The sequence below is a fragment of the Borostomias antarcticus genome (assembly GCF_949987555.1).
Source record: "Borostomias antarcticus genome assembly, chromosome: 7".
Lineage (NCBI taxonomy): Eukaryota > Metazoa > Chordata > Actinopteri > Stomiiformes > Stomiidae > Borostomias > Borostomias antarcticus.
Window position 1 is genome coordinate 7475585 of NC_140240.1, and position 15981 is coordinate 7491565.

Below are 15981 nucleotides of genomic sequence, written 5' to 3' on the forward strand. Positions count from 1 at the left end.
GACAATATCAGTCGTTTTCTGTGAAGAAATCTTCCTTGCCAATAGGTGGAGGTGTTGGTCCACAGTCCAGGTAGAGCTCCGGAGCCTAGACTGTGTCAGTGCATCTGGACTACATGCTGGTCCACATGGCTGCTTAGTCAAATACACAACCAGCCGGGTTCCTAAAGCAAGACCAGAGAGAGATACAATCGAGACAGTGTACTGTAAGATGCATGCGAACGTAGCAGGTGGTTTAGGATGTGCAAATGTGCAAATGAAAACAATGCTCTGTGGAAATCAATTCTGTTTTTATTGATAATATCTTGGTCATTGCATTTCGAGTAATTCATAGACACGGAACAAGAACAATATGAATTGAATCACATAGTAAATGCAATTGAAATGAAACGGGTGATACAAATGGTATGTATTGCTATTCCAGATTTGTGTGAAATATGACAAAGTGGATAATGTGTCGTAAGTAGAATGAGACACTGTATACTGGGAATATGTTGATTGTGATGAGTGTGAAAATGTTGGATGTTTTTGCCCTGAGATAATTACACAGTAACACAATATATCCAGTAACAAGAAAATAAAAACATTTTAAAAGATACAAACAAAACAGAGCATGTTCTCAGTGCTGGAATTTATCTCACAAGGGTCGTGTGAGAGTTGAATATTTTCTGGTATAGTTTGCACTGATTTCTACACGTTTGAGCCAATAAGCCTTTTAACAATAATATACATCCATTATGTTGTAGAAATGTGTGAGGATATTAGCAAAATTAGAATACAAAATACAGTATGACAGGTCAGGTGGTGTCTATTGTGGAACTGTGGAAGTGGCCATACTTGACTTCTAGTGCTGCTAGGGTTTATTTAATCTTCTGTGCGGTCCACCATGAATAATTCAGAGAGCTCATGCAAATTTACAATGGAATCGAAAGGTCAAAGAGCAGGAGGCTTAAGTACATCAGAGCACCAAGCCAGACTTGAGCAGTGACCTGTGAAACGTCTCACCAGATTATACGGGGGAGAGCTCAGCTTTGCTGGAGACACAGTAAAAGGCCATAGATCGCAGATCTCATCGTCAAGCAGACAAACACAAACATCCTGAATAACACTGCTATACAGTCTGCCAACGACACACCAGTAGCTTGACTACATAGGGGGGGAAAGTAACATTACGGTCTTTGGCTACACACTGCAATCAAAATAGATGGATATGAATTTTGAAGGCATAAACTGAGGAAGGTTTAAGTAGCAATGACTGCAGCATAACTAGTAAATACACTGAGTTTAGCACCATATGAACAACTCTCTCTCCCCACTCCGTCCCTCTCTCTCTCTCTCTCTCTCTCTCTCTCTCTCTCTCCCTCACCCCTAGTCCCTCTCCCTCTCCCCCACCCCCCCTCTCTCTCTCCCCATGTCTTCCTCTCTCTCTCGCCACTCCGTCCCGTCCTCTCACTCTCTCTTCCCCACCCCCATCCCTCTCTCTCTCTCTCTCTCTCTCTCTCTCTCTCTCTCCCCCTCCCAATGTCCCTCTCTCTCTCTCTCTCTCTCTCTCTCTCGCCACTCTGTCCCGCTCTCTCTCTCTCTATCCCCCACCCCCCATCCCTCTCTCTCTCTCTCCCCCCCCCACCCCCCATCCCTCTCTCTCTCTCTATCTCCCATCCCCATCCCTCTCTCTCTCAGTCTTCTCCACCCCCATCCCTCTCTCTATCCCCTCCCCATGTCCCTCTCTCTCTCTCGCCACTCCGGCCCTCTCACTCTCTCTCATCCACTCCGTCCCTCTCTCTCTCTCGCTCCCCTCCCCATCTCTCTCTCTCTCCCTCCCCGACCCCACCCCCCATCCCTCTGTCTCTCCCTCGCGACGGTCTAGAGCGCGTTGGCCGTGATGAAGACGTAGATCCTGGCCAGGAAGGAGGTGAAGGTACCCTGTCGCAGCAGCCTCATCTCCACGTCGATGAGGAAGTCCTTGGGCTCGCGCACCTGCCTCTGCAGGTAGACGGCGCCCGTGAAGCTGTTCAGCTTCCGTGTGCTGAAGTAGCCCTCCTCGTTGCCCTGCGTGATGGTTATGACGATGTGGTCCCCGGAGTAGGCGGGGGAGGGGGCGACGCGGAAGATCTGGGCAGGGATGACGATGTTGGTCTGGAAGCTGAGCTGGTAGTAGGTGATCCTCAGGGGAGAGCTCTGGCAGTCCAGGGAGGCGGGACAGCTGGTCCGCTCGCAGCGCCTGGCGGGAACACACGCAGCCACAGCACGCCGGCAACAGTTAGACCACTTGGTTAGACGAGCCAGGGGGAATAACTGGACCCAAACAGCCTTCACAATATCCTTCACATACCGGCAAACACGCAACCTGCAACCAGCAAAGCGGCTCGAGGCTCAAAGCGACACTGATCAAAAACACACAAAAAACCTGCGCCTCTCGGGTGAACCCCCGAGTCCAGCCGCACGAATCTGCGGGCATTACGCCAGGCCGCACACAAAACATTCGATCTCTGTTCGCAATTTGTGCCAAGCCGCCACATTTGGAAAAGGATGATGGAATTCACTCCGGGTCCACCCTCTGATGTTAGGCTGAGGTGAGGCTATTGATATTCTGTCTCTGGGGGGGCTGGGGGTTGGGGGGGTGGGGGGGTGGGGGTAGCAGTGCGAGCTGCCTGTCTCTGCCCACCGGAGCGAAGAGGAGGGACACCACAATCACACAGACCTGGCCCTGAGAGCCACTGACCCCGATCAAACCGATCTGGCTTCATCTCACTGCTCAATGGGAGTCATGCTCCGTCACGGGCCAATCTCAATATCTCGCCATAGATTCCCATTGTTAACAAGACCGCTCGGGGCACGCTCCTGCAGCCTCAAGGTTTCTGAGGTATAGTATTTCCTATTACACGTCTACGTCTGCGGAGAGGCCAGTGTTAACTGGGGTGATACACTTTCAAGGAGTGGAGTGTTTCTGCTCTCTGCTCCACCATGGATCACATTTCCCAAAATTGAGGGCACGGAGCTGGCGCCCCTTTCCCAATCCCCAGAGCTTTGATCAGGCTTTCCCTCTACACCCATCACTGCACAAACCAGATCACGGAGGGAGAAACAAAACCACTGCAAGGACAGAAACTAAAAGGTTGCCTGAACACAGAGAGGGAACATGGGATAGTGTTGTTCATAAAGCCGCGAGGCATTGCTTACGTGTCCGAAACCTTCTTGTAGTTCTGAGGACAGTCGAATGAGAGGCAGCGGAAGCTACCTTGAATGTTGTGGCAGCTTTGACCATACGAGCAGTTGTGGCTTCCACTTGTGCATTCATCGATATCTGCAACAGAGGACAGAGTCATGTTAATACTGTCTTGTATCAAACCAGCTTCATACCACTGAGAGCAGGAGAGACAATTATAATGATGAGCAGCATCTAAACTGTGGTAGGAATATCTAATAACTAATCACCACTAATTCACTACCAGGAGTCAACAGGCCTCAAATAACTATGCATCTCACCTTACAGGTGCAGCAAGAATTAATAAGTTATCTATTACAGAGAGAAGACAAGTTCACTATTCTGCTTCACATACTGTACTGTATCAAAACCAACAACCAACAACCAACCAACACCTTGTAAATCTCTAGACTAAATTTTCTAGACTAGAGGAATCATATTCCAAAGCCGTATTCTCTATTGAAATTTGGCAGTTATTCATACTAAGTACTGAGTCCACACATGTTAAGTGAGTGTGTGTAAGTGTGTTGGCACCCACCTCGACAGGTGCGTCCGTTGGCAGACATGGTGTACCCGTGAGGAGGACAGGCACACTGGTAGCTGCCAGCCACGTTGACACACTGGAAAGCACAGAGGTTTCCAATGCTCTGGGAGCACTCGTCGATATCTGCCAGACACACAGACAGACAGACAGACAGACAGACAGACAGACAGACAGACAGACAGACAGACATGTGGTATTTCATCTGTCACACTGAACACAGAACCTCTACCATGAAAGGCCACGGGCACAACAAACTATGAAATGTGACATCCCTTTTGATCACTCCTAGAAAAGTTTTTTAATGGCTTCTCTCTCTCTTCCTTTCCCTCTCTCACTCTCCCTCTCTCCCTCCCCTCTCTATGTATGTGGGTAACTGTTCACGCAATTAGTGTCCGAAGCTACCTTTACACCCTGTCACCAAGGACAGCATACAGTAAAATCCCTTATGACAAGAGTAATGATTGCATCGAACTGGTATCTGGCACATCATACAGTATCATTGCTTGGATCCGTGGATACGAAATCCATTTAAACTGACAGTATGAACAAAGCATGAGTCACAAATACTTGGGTCACAATACAACAAACAGTGAAGCAGCCACGATGCACTTCTGAATATACTGCACATATGTATGCTTGATTATTACAGCTCATATCTATCTATATCTATTATCTCACTACCAAACATTGTATCCAGTACATCCCCTGTTGTATTCTGGCCAATGAACTGTTCTGTCTCACCTTCACAGGAGTGGCCATCTTCTTTCAGATAGTAGCCTTGGCGACAGTAGCACTGGTAAGACCCGTAGATGTTGGCACATTCTTGACCGCAGGGGTTGTTGTCACACTCGTTCAGGTCTGGGCGGGACGGACACACCAACACACAAGAGGATGAGAGTCAGCAAACTTCCCGTTGACTAGGGCCCTCTTAATGTGCACCTTCTGCGTGTGACATCACTGTTCTTACTGAACAATGAGGCCTGCTCTCAGGCTTGTGTCACTGAGGCAGGAGGGAACATGTTCCTAGAAGTCCTTGGAATAAACTCTTTTTAACAGGTAGCTTTGCCTCTGTGTGAGGAGTGGGGATGCTACACGGGCTTGATTAATTTCCTTAAATAACGCAGTTGACAAGCCCTGAATACTGTGAGTCATGCCGTTGGCCAGCTTTGTTCTCTGGCGCATGACCTCTTTCTCAATACACTGATGATAGACTGCACCTGAACACAGGGTCCCGTTAAGTATGCGCCAGATGTTCCCTGCCGCCGGATGACTGAGAGCAAATTAAAGTCCCATGGAAAACAGTCCTTGGGGAACGCAGCTATTTTGAAAGCCTTCTAAAAAGTTTGCTATCAGCGCTCATCTCTTAAGCCGCGGAAGCCTTTCATTTTCTTCACGGCTCTTCAATAGAACCACAACAAATGTTGTTGTTTTTGTGACAAGATGGTGTGCAGTGAGCTGAGAGTGTTATCACTCTGTGGGGGTGGGATGGGGCAGGGGGGGGTACCTTCGCAGTTTTTTCCATCGAATGCCAGCGAGAAGCCAGCCGTGCAGGAGCACTTGTAGGAGCCGGGGGTGTTCTCGCAGGTTTGGGCGCACAGGCGTCCCGGGTAACGCCAACACTCGTTCACGTCTGTCGGCGGAGGAGCGGAACCCGTTAGGAGCAGCGGAGGAACATTAGGAACATGTTGGGAGCAGCAGAGGAACGGAAGACACTAGGCGCAGCAGAGGAACATTACAAACACACGTTAGGAACAGCGGAGGAATGGAACACGTTAGAAGCAGCAGAGGAACATTAGGAACACGTTAGGAGCCGCAGAGGAATGGAACACGTTAGGAGCAGCAGAGGAACATTAGGAACACGTTAGGAGCAGCAGAGGAACATTAGGAACACTTTAGGAGCAGCAGAGGAATGGAACACGTTAGGAGCAGCAGAGGAACATTAGGAACACGCTAGGAGCAGCAGAGGAACATTAGGAATACGTTAGGAGCAGCGCAGGATCGCGAGCCCAGTGGACTGCATCCGGCCTAGCTAAGCTCAGCATGTCAGACACAGTCAGATGATCATTTCCCTTAAGAAGATGAAGCACCGCAGGGACATGGGAGAGCTTCATTACCACTCACTAACATGGAGAAACAGACAGAGAAAGTATGGGGAGGGAGGGAGGGAGCGAGGGATGGAGATTGGAAGAGAGGAGTGATGAAGAGACAGAGATATACGCAAAGAGATACAGTAGCAAAGAGGTCGCCTTACTTAGGTCTCCTTAGTTACGTACTTGTGCCGCTTCGAGGCACACAAATAGGGTTTTAACTCTATGATGTTAATACTTGGTACATTATATTCAGTCCAACGTACCCTGGACCTGATTAGATTTTGGAGCGGATCTGAATTACCGAGCGGATCCATAAATAATTTTTCTCGTTCATGTGCATAGAAGTAATTAATACATCTGGCTGACCACCAGAGGGTAGCAACGACTACCTCTCTCCTCGCAAACATGTTGGAAAAGTTTTTTGACTGCAGTATCTTCAGAAGCGTACACTCGACAAACACATTCAGCAGATTTCACACACATCCAGCTTGGTTCCAGGTTTAAACATTTTATATAAGTGTTTTCTGGAACGTCAGTGAAGTGAATGTAGGCGAAATTCACTTCCTGATCGGTACCGAAAACAAAGGTGTTTTGTTTTGTTTCTTAGCACAAGTGACCACCCAGGTTGGCACCTCGCCAGAGTGCAAGCTACTTTGCACAGAGCCATCGATTCTCAGACCATGCTGAGCATTCTTGTTGTGCAGCGGTTTGTGTGTTGTCACTAACGGTCCGCCTGCTGCTAGCTCGTGACATCCTTGGTGTGGTGAGTTAGACTTAGTCTCATAGCCTGGAGCATGAACATACCTGTGCACACCTGGCGGATGGCATCATACTGGTAGCCCGTCTGACAGTCACAGCGGTAGCTGCCGGGTAGGTTGTGACAGATCTGGCCCTCGCCGCAGCGGTGGATACCCGTCTGGCACTCGTCCACATCTAGACAGGCGGGAAAGATGAGGATCTTTCAGGACGGGCTCACTATCACACTGACAGTAGCCATGTTTCCATCCACACGTTTTATGCTAATTAAGTTATATCGAATTAAAAATGCCTTATGGAAACAGTAAAATTCGATTAAAAATCATGAAAATCGACAAAAGGTTTGTACTGTCGATCTCATCGGATTTTCTCTTGTTCGATAAAAGTCTTTTGTGATAAATGCTTTATCCGATTTAAAGCCCTAGATGGAAACGCACGTTCACCGGCTTTATTCGCATTCATATTTTTTGCGATCCTCACACAATTCGATTGACAAGTGGATGGAAACATGGCTAGTGACTGTCTCTGCCTTTCCTCCACCTGCGCTGTCCCTCTCTCTCTTTACTCCTTCTTCCGGTCTCCCTCTCCTTCTCTCTCTCTTTCTTTCTTCCTCTCTCTCGCTCTTTCTTTCTTTATCTCTCTCTCTCCCAAGTCCACACGCACGCACACGCACGCACGCACACACACACACACGCCGCACATGTACACGCACACAAACTTGCAATCTCCATAGGGAGTGAGAATGAGCTGGCCAGGATGTTTGGTTGTGCCCCAGTCTCACCTAGACACTTGGTCCCATCAGGGCTGGTGTGGTAGCCCTGGCTGCACCTGACCACCTTCCTCTGGCAGGTGTAGGATCCCACTGTGTTGATGCAGTTGAAACCAGAGCTGCAGGGCTCACTCAGACTCCTGCACTCATTCACATCTGCATGGGAGAGAGGGAGAAAGAGACAGAGAGAGAGAGAGAGAGAGAGAGAGAGAGAGAGAGAGAGATGGGGCGAGGGGGCGATAGAGAGAAAGAGAGGGACTTCAGCATGAGAGAAAACAGCTGTGAGGGGGGTGGGGTCACTGGGGTGGGGGGGGGGGGGGCGGGGGGTAAGCCTCCATGCCAGGCCACCAGCGATTACAGTATGTCTAATTTTCCTTTCATTCCTTGGAGTACAATTAAGTCATCAAATATGTACTGTTTGTTGCGCTGTAATAACATGCAGTGGTTCCAGTCCCAGGAGCAGTTTCTGCAAAACAGAGATTAGGCCGTCTAGTACAGGCCATTATCTTTGCATGCATGGTATTTCATTCTTAGAGGAAGTTACCTTTGCGTGTGAACCAGATGACTGAGACATAAAGTGTGTGTGTGTGTGTGTGTGTGTGTGTATGTGTGTGTGTGTGTGTGTGTGTGTGTGTGTGTGTGTGTGTGTGTGTGTGTGTGGGGGTGGGTGGGGGGGGGGGGGGGGGGGGGGGTACTGGCTGGCTCTTACCGATGCAGTTGCCGTGGGAGTCCTGTGTGAAGCCAGTGAGACACTTCTGCTTGGGGTTGCAGAGGAACGAGCCCTCTGTGTTCGCACATTGAAAGCCAACGCCACAGTTATGGGTGCCAACCGTACACTCATCGATATCTGTAAGAGTACGAGATGTATCATTCTCCACACAGTGCTGAGCTGCAGAGTGCAGTCAACTAAAGTACCTTCATACCTAACATGTGGCCTCGTCAAAGACAGCGAGCTCATCCGCAGCAGACGACAGATATTGTAAGTGATGGCGATAGGCCCTCGTGAATGCCTTTCAAGTTGCAGTTAAGTACTGAGGACAGTAGGTGGCACTGTGGATCAAGGACAGGATAGGCCTCTGCATCAGTTGGCCTCTGCATCCAACCAATTCCGTCAATATGCCATTCTTCAGAAACTTCTTACTTTGTATGTTTAGTAAAAAAACAAAAACCTTTTTCTAACTTCAGTAATTAACAAGTTTCTCCAATGAGTCATATTGAGTTCTTGAGCAAGCGACGGAATCTGAACATGAAGTGTGTTCTTGGTAACGGAGCAGTCCATAAGCTAGAGTGTGTGTTTTATTACCCCCATTGGGACTTGTTCCTGGGAACATTTTCTAAAGTCTTAATTTGGCTTTTTCTCACCCAGTCATCAGAGGTGGAGCAGAATCCCAGCAACACAGCGGGATGATTTCTGCTTGCTTTCATATAGATAATTAGTCCCCCCCCTCCAGCCAGTCTGCTAAATATTACCTTCATTATCCAGCTCCATTGATTAGTCTTCCCCAGTGCCAGGTGCTCACACGAGCCATAGAGCTGTGTATTTTAAGCCTGCGGGACCTGACATCTCAGGGTGAATACCTTGCTCCCCTGTTTACCTGGCCCACTGCTGGTGTACCAATATCACAGGAGAGACCACAGTCAGCAAGCGAGTGAGAGAGAGAGAGAGAGAGAGAGAGAGAGACATACAGACACCCTGAGAAGCAGCCAAGCTTTCCCATATAGGACCACAGCTCTCTCTCTGGAATAATGAGGCTGTATGTCGTTTCTCCTACAGTATCAGCTGAAGAATAATTCAAAGCATTCTCACAGGATATTCTCTCTCTCTCTCTCTCTCTCTCTCTCTCGCTGTGCCAATGAGTGCCCTCTCATTGCTTGTCAATGTTTGGTTATTGATGATACATTGATGATACATTGATGTTCACCTTTCTGGCACGTAGCAATACGTTCTAGGCTCCTTGTCACTGTAGCAGTGCTATTTAAGGACAAGGAGTTTAGGTTCGGGAGTGACGTTTGGCGGTGAGGTACTGTATTTTGCCTTGGGCCAGACAGCTTTTCTTCAGAGTCCATTATGCTGCATTCTGTAGCAGGAGAGTTAGACAGTGGGTTGTTTTGGTTGGCTTTAGCAGATGTAAGTGAATTGCTAGGAAATAGGCTATTGAACATCACATACAGTACTCTGAGATGTGATCATGGAAGCCTCGAGGGCTTGGACAGGGAAACCGTGATGGTGTCATGTGATCATTATCACAGATGGCCATCAACATATCGTAAAGGGAAACAGCATCAACAATTAAATCAGGCCTGTCATTTAAAGTAACGGTCATTCATTTTAAAGTGATGATGTCACCGGTGGGCGAACTCACCCTCGCACAAGCCGTTCCTCAGCTGGTGGCCTGCAGGACAGGTGATGTGCCTCTCGCACACGAAAGAGCCCAGTGTGTTCACGCAGCGCTCACTGGGCTGGCAGCTGTGGGTGTCGGTCACACACTCGTTCACATCTGCAAGAGGACGAGAAGAGTGTGACTGTGTGTGTGTGGGGGGGGATCGATTGGGAAAGAGAGAATGATGAGGAAGGTGGAACTAGAGTGACCCCCAGGGTTAAGTGATGGACAGAGAGAGAGAGAGAGAGAGAGAGAGAGGGAAAGAGAGGAAGAGAGAGAGAGGGAGGGAAAGAGAATGATGAGCTAGGTTGACCCCCAGGGTCAGGTGATGGACAGAGAGAGAGAGAGAGCATGATGAGGAAGAGTAGAAGCTAGGGTGAACCAGGGTTAGGTGATGGACAGGCCATGCACATAAGGCCCATTTGGAAAACTCCCGCTCCTCCCTGTCACTATGATGAAACACACCATGTCAGCAGCAGATGGGCAGAAGCAAATAAGCAGCCCATGAACCTAACAAGGAAGTCATTCTTAACTCCGGCGATGTCGGCCTATCTGGGAGGTGCTGTGTTTGGGTTTTACTGGTTGAAAATCGAAGGCCAGTTTACTTTGTGTTGTCAAACATTCCCAAGCAAAGATACTTGTTATGACCAAAGATTTATTTGGTGCAATAACCCTGGACAAGGTTGAGACAAATAATTCAGACAAATACATGGAAAGTGTTTTAGGGTTGAAACATTATTTCAGCTCAGGACAATAACAACTTTGTGAGTCATGAACAGAATTCAAAATGGCAGGTCCGTGCCAAAGGAAATAATCTCTGGCTAGGTGGATATGTTTGCCTTGTCCTTGTCTGTTTGTTTAAAGAATGTGCTGTTAAAAAATGTGAAAATCCTTATCAGTCAACCAGCACAACAACAGCATTGTAAGCAGCGTGGCTGATTCATAACATTAGTCGGCTCCTGCAGAGGTGGTGAATCTCAGCCCAGTCGTACATCATTGTTTTCATGCTGCATCTTCCCTGATTTTGTCATCATCCTCTTCATCACAGGGCAGGTCCTGTTGGTTTGCCTTGGAAATGCTGAGGATATTTGACTGTGCCAGTGTGTCTGTTTGTGTGCCCGTGTGTGTGTGTGTGTGTGTGTAGGTGTGTGTGTGTGTGTGTGTGTGTGTGTGTGTGAGTGAGTGTGTGTGCATGCGTGTGTGCATGCTTGCGTGAGTGTGTGTGTGTATGTAAGGGGGTTTATGCATGCATGTGTGTGTGTGTGAGTGTGTGTGTGTGTCTACAGTGTGTGTGTGTGTGTGTGTGTGTGTGTGTGTGTGTGTGTGTGTGTGTGTGTGTGAATGTGTGTGCGCATGTGTGTGAATGTGTGTATGTGTGTGTTTGTGCGTGCGTGCGCGCACATGTAGCAGGCCTACAGATTTGAAGATCACCCTTAAATACGTTGCATTCCACGGGGAACCCCATGACAAGGCCCTCAACACACGTGAGGCGTGTTGTGAAAAACAAAAGGAGATATCAAACTATTCTGGCTTGTTCTACACAATGCCTATAGGCCCTATAGGCCCCTCTCCTCGGTTTCTCTCCTGTCCTTCTTTAAAGGGAATCCAACGGGACTGTGTGCACTGTAACATCTTCCCAGTGGGAGCAGACATGCAAGGAAAATACTTGAATACTTTTTTTTTTTTGAAGGTGCAGTAGGACTATTCTCCCTGGTTCAAAGGCACCACAATCAGCACCATTCAAATGGCACATACTGAGTTTGAGGTACCACTGAATAACTAGCCAATAGTTAAACCATCCCTGACATAAAGGAAGCCACCATAAATAGATTTTTTTATCATGCTTTTTTTGGACTGCCTACACAAACTGTAGCCTACTGTTTGTTCCCCGAACAAGTAGACATCTGCTCTCTTCATTGTGGCCAGTGCGTCTCTGCCAACAGATAACATTAAGCTAGCATGCTTAGGGCGGTGGCTCGCTCGGCCCCTAACGGACACGCCGGGGACGTGTTCAGCGTCACCACGCTGCGAGGACCGGTCTGGTTCGGACGCACGGCTCCGGGGACCTGAGTTATTTCCAGCGAGTGGAAAAGACGAGGAATTGCCTCACGCCCAGATGACGTCGTCGCTGGGAGCACAGCGCTCCGACACAGGGAGGAAATGGAGACTCCCACTTTATAAATTGCAAACACAATTTGGGCAAACGAGGACAGGGGAAGTGTGGACGCTTGTGAGAGGAAGGGGAGGGGCGGGGGCGTGTGCAGACCAGACAGATGTCCCTGAGGCAGCGCAATGGAGCACAGGGAACAAAGGTAAGCAGGAAACTGTCCTTTTTAAACATAATGCGCCGACAGAGAACATTCTCTAGGCGCTGTGTCACTGGACATACAAGTGGAGGTTAAGCCAAGAATGGATGATGTCAGCCCTGGCTTGCTGGCTTGTTTATCTGTGTTGCAGGCAGGTGGTTAGGCAGAGGCGCTCTGGCGTGACTCAGGAGCAAGCAGCGAGGATTACGGACTGTGAGTGTTATTTCCATGGTCTCAGTCAGGACTATAACAGAAGGGACACACTAGTGGTTTGCCAGCCTATGTTTCATGACACCTCTGTCTTGTAAAAGCACTAGTGCGCTATACAAATAAAGTTTGATTTGATTTGATTTGAAAGCAATGCGACACAAATCATATTCATGAAGATGCGGTTGGCTGGAGTGAATCCTAATTCACAAATTTTTGTGAATTTTGAAAGAAATGTTTTGTCTTCAGAAAAAATAATAACCTAGATTAGGGTAACAAGGCAACCGCGAAGGGATAATAACAAGTCACACGGTGTGTGCTATTTTGTAAAGGGACCCATCCAAGGCGCCTTCCATTAATTAACGTGTGACATCTGTGCCTGATCTTTCCGCCACGCTCTGATTATGCAAAACAAATCCATGTCCAACTCACAATAGCCTGTTTCTTCCCCTGTGTGAGTCTAGTCATCTGGAAAGATGGCAACCACATACATGAGAGAAGAAAACCAGCATGACACTTGACTTTGAATTTCCTCAGTGTTTTGTATGTGTGTGTTTTGTATGTGTGTGTGTGTGTGTGTGTGTGTGTGTGTGTGTGTGTGTGTGTGTGCTTGTGTGTGTGTGTGTGTGCTCTCTCTCTATGTGTGCACACAGTATGTGTGGGCATGTATCTTTGTGTGTGTGTGTGTGTGTGTGTGTGTGTGTGTGTGTGTGTGTGTGTGTGTGTGTGTGTGTGTGTGTGTGTGAAAGAGAGAGAGGCCTGGCAAACCACATAATACCCGCCCACAGCTCAGCGTAATGCCATGGTGCTGTGCGACCATCTTACCCACACACTCTCTGTCTGTGTGTATAAACCCATCTTCACACCTCTCACTCAGGGCGACACACTGGAATGATCCTTCCTTGTTCACACAAACATCTCCACGGGAGCAGCTGTGTGTGCCAGTCCTGCACTCATTCACATCTAATGGTTGTTGGTGACCATGGGGAGAGGTACAGTAAGGACAGACACAGGTAGGGACACAGCACACATGGAGGAACACATCATTCGTCTCTTAAATCCATACTTACATTCTCTTCATTTAGCAGATGCCCTAATCCAGAGCGATTTTACAGGAGCAATTGGGGTTAAATGCCTTGCTCAAGGGCACATCGATGGATGTTTCAATGTTTTGTTTTTTCATGCAGGCATTCAGGAGCATGCCTCTGCAGAACTAACAGAATGTGGTTTATACAGTACACATGCACAGCCTAACATGAATAGTTGGGTTGCTTTAACCTGATGTCTTACGGTATGGTCGGGTTTCGCTGTCCCCTCCATTTTGTTGGAGTTAAACCCGTCTCTGGCTGTTGCCTTTGTTTAAGTCCAGACTGAATCAAACACTGCCACCCACGCGTTTAACATATGGCTACACTTTACAAGAGCTAACGCGCCCTCGTCCAATCAGGTGAATGAACTGAGAGGAGGGGAAATGCTAACTCAGCGGATAATAACAGTGCACTATAATAGAGCCTTTATCACGCTGATGCTCCCCAGGATAACTCATCTCCCATCAGCAGTGCAGGCATAGGCCTACTGTACTGTGACTCATTACAGAAATATTTTTTTCCGACCATATACTGTACTGTGGATTTTGGCATTTCATTCAATACATCATTGGCGCACAAGTGGTTGCAGGGAATTCCATAGTTGTCTACTTGACTCTGGATGCACATGAGTTCATTATGATGACTGTCAAAAAACACGACCAGTCCGTCGCGTGTAGGCATGAGGCACGAAACGGCCACAAAATGGCATTGTTGAACAGGTGTATGCGCTTGTTGAATTAAACTTCCTGCACTAAACTACATGGTCGCAAAGAGGGAGCGTCACTGCCAATACTCGCTCTCACCATTCCAAGACCAGTTTACAAGCTACAGTACTACTGTACCAACTGTACTGTGTTACCGGCCTCCCTGGCAAGCACATCTCTTGGCATGGTAGCAATTACATCGGTGTGGAGAGTTCAGCTAGATCTGGGATCAGAAGAGAGGATGTAACTGGAGACTGCGAGGGAGCCCGGCCCTCAGAGGTAAGGCTAGTGTTTGTTATTGCAGCTACATGTAGGGCCGCTATGGGGTAATTGGCTACAGTTCAGTTGTGTTCCAGGCAATAGGCTGGCTGCACATGCTGGGAAATCGGAGCCCACTTGGGCGACGCGTGGTGTGGCACGGCACGGTTAAGTGTCGCAATACTGTATGTTCCTTGTTCATGAGTGACTGCATCCAATTAAAGAAATGTCCCCAACCCTGGCGAAACTGAAGGTTTGTTTTGCTGTTATTTGGGAAGTCGAATTATGTGTGTGTGTGTTGGGGGGTGAAGATTTTTTTGTTAGCTTTCATGAACCCAACTGTAACAGCTTGATGGATACACAAGTGTTTTATGGAGACCGATTACAGACAGCCCTGTCACCCCGGGAACAACGACAGACCGAAGAGTTCCTCACCTTCACACGTGTGTCCATCTGCCTTCAGGGAGAATCCTGGGAAACAGGAGCAAAGGGCGTGGCCTGCCACCACCGCGCACCGCTGCATACAGACCCCGTTTCCTATTGGACAGACGGACAGAGAGAGAGAGAGAGAGAGAGAGAGAGAGAGAGAGAGAGAGTTACCATAAAAATCTCCAAAATTCCTCTGAACACCGACTTGCCTCTAGGGAAGAAAAAAAGACGGTATCCTCTCCCAGCGGTCTGCTGTCCCGTTGCCATGCCATCCACCCCCCAGGCGTTGTATCCACGGATCCTGATCTCACCCTCAGCTCCCCGGGCCACACCCCTAATGAGTCACTGCATTCTGCATGAGCCGATCAATGCCCTCCCTCTTTAAGGGATCAATATTCCTGACAAAAAGAGGAATGACAGAGGAACAGTCTGTTTTCCACTCATACATTCTTTAGTCATCGAACCCCTCGAGGAGGAGAGCTGTCAGGGCACTGGTCAATAAGCCCATCAGGCCAGACTTATAACTAGGATCTGAAAACCCTTTTGCAAATGGGACACGAACAGCACACCTCTTACCATCACTTTCTCCTGCCCCTCCACCTTCCTAACAGCCTCACCAGATCAGTTTTCAAAGATCCATTGAAACTATATTCAGAGTTTCAACTATGATCCGTCTTCAGTAACACCACTATTATGGGCCCAAGGGGAATGTCTCTGTTTTCACCAATTAGAGGAAACCTAGTAGAGCTTTATTTCAGCCAGACAGCATACAGACAGGGTTCATTGGGTCAGTCAGCTCACCCAAGCTCTATTAAGCCTAGCCTAGCCTAGCCTAGCACTGCCAAGCCCAGACCCCCCAGCCCAGACCCCCCAACCCAGCCCAGCCCAGCTCAGCCCAGTCTAGTCCAGCCCAGTCCAGCTCAGCTCAGCCCAGTCTAGTCTAGTCTAGTCTAGTCTAGTCTAGTCTAGTCTAGTCCAGCCCAGCCCAGCCCAGCCCAGCCCAGCCCAGCCCAGCCCAGCCCAGTCCAGTCTAGTCTAGTCTAGTCTAGTCTAGTCTAGTCTAGTCCAGTCCAGTCCAGTCCAGTCCAGTCCAGTCCAGTCCAGTCCAGTCCAGGCAAATGCAGCCCAGCCTGGCTTGTTTCAATAAGAGGGAAGCTGATGCGTTCTCCAGATGCATCCGGCCTGCTGGCTCCCTGCTGCAGGAGGCTGAAGTGAGCCGCCAGGGAGAGCAGCGCAGCAGAGCGCTC

The 15981-nt window shown here is 48.6% G+C and overlaps 1 protein-coding gene across 1 annotated transcript in view; it reads right to left on the reverse strand.

Moving 5' to 3' along the window:
• Window positions 1-1860: 1860 nt before the first annotated feature.
• Window positions 1861-15981, reverse strand: part of fbln2 (fibulin 2) — a gene marked incomplete at both ends in the record, with an annotated part of 21475 nt that continues 7354 nt past the window's right edge. Inside the window, 10 exons of the mRNA XM_084441011.1 lie at window positions 1861-2218; window positions 3178-3301; window positions 3741-3869; window positions 4488-4604; window positions 5251-5376; window positions 6641-6769; window positions 7374-7517; window positions 8071-8145; window positions 9725-9828; window positions 11735-12021. Of these exons, the coding sequence (XP_084297137.1) occupies window positions 1861-2218; window positions 3178-3301; window positions 3741-3869; window positions 4488-4604; window positions 5251-5376; window positions 6641-6769; window positions 7374-7517; window positions 8071-8145; window positions 9725-9828; window positions 11735-12021 (1593 nt within the window). The remainder of the gene's footprint in view (window positions 2219-3177; window positions 3302-3740; window positions 3870-4487; window positions 4605-5250; window positions 5377-6640; window positions 6770-7373; window positions 7518-8070; window positions 8146-9724; window positions 9829-11734; window positions 12022-15981) is intronic.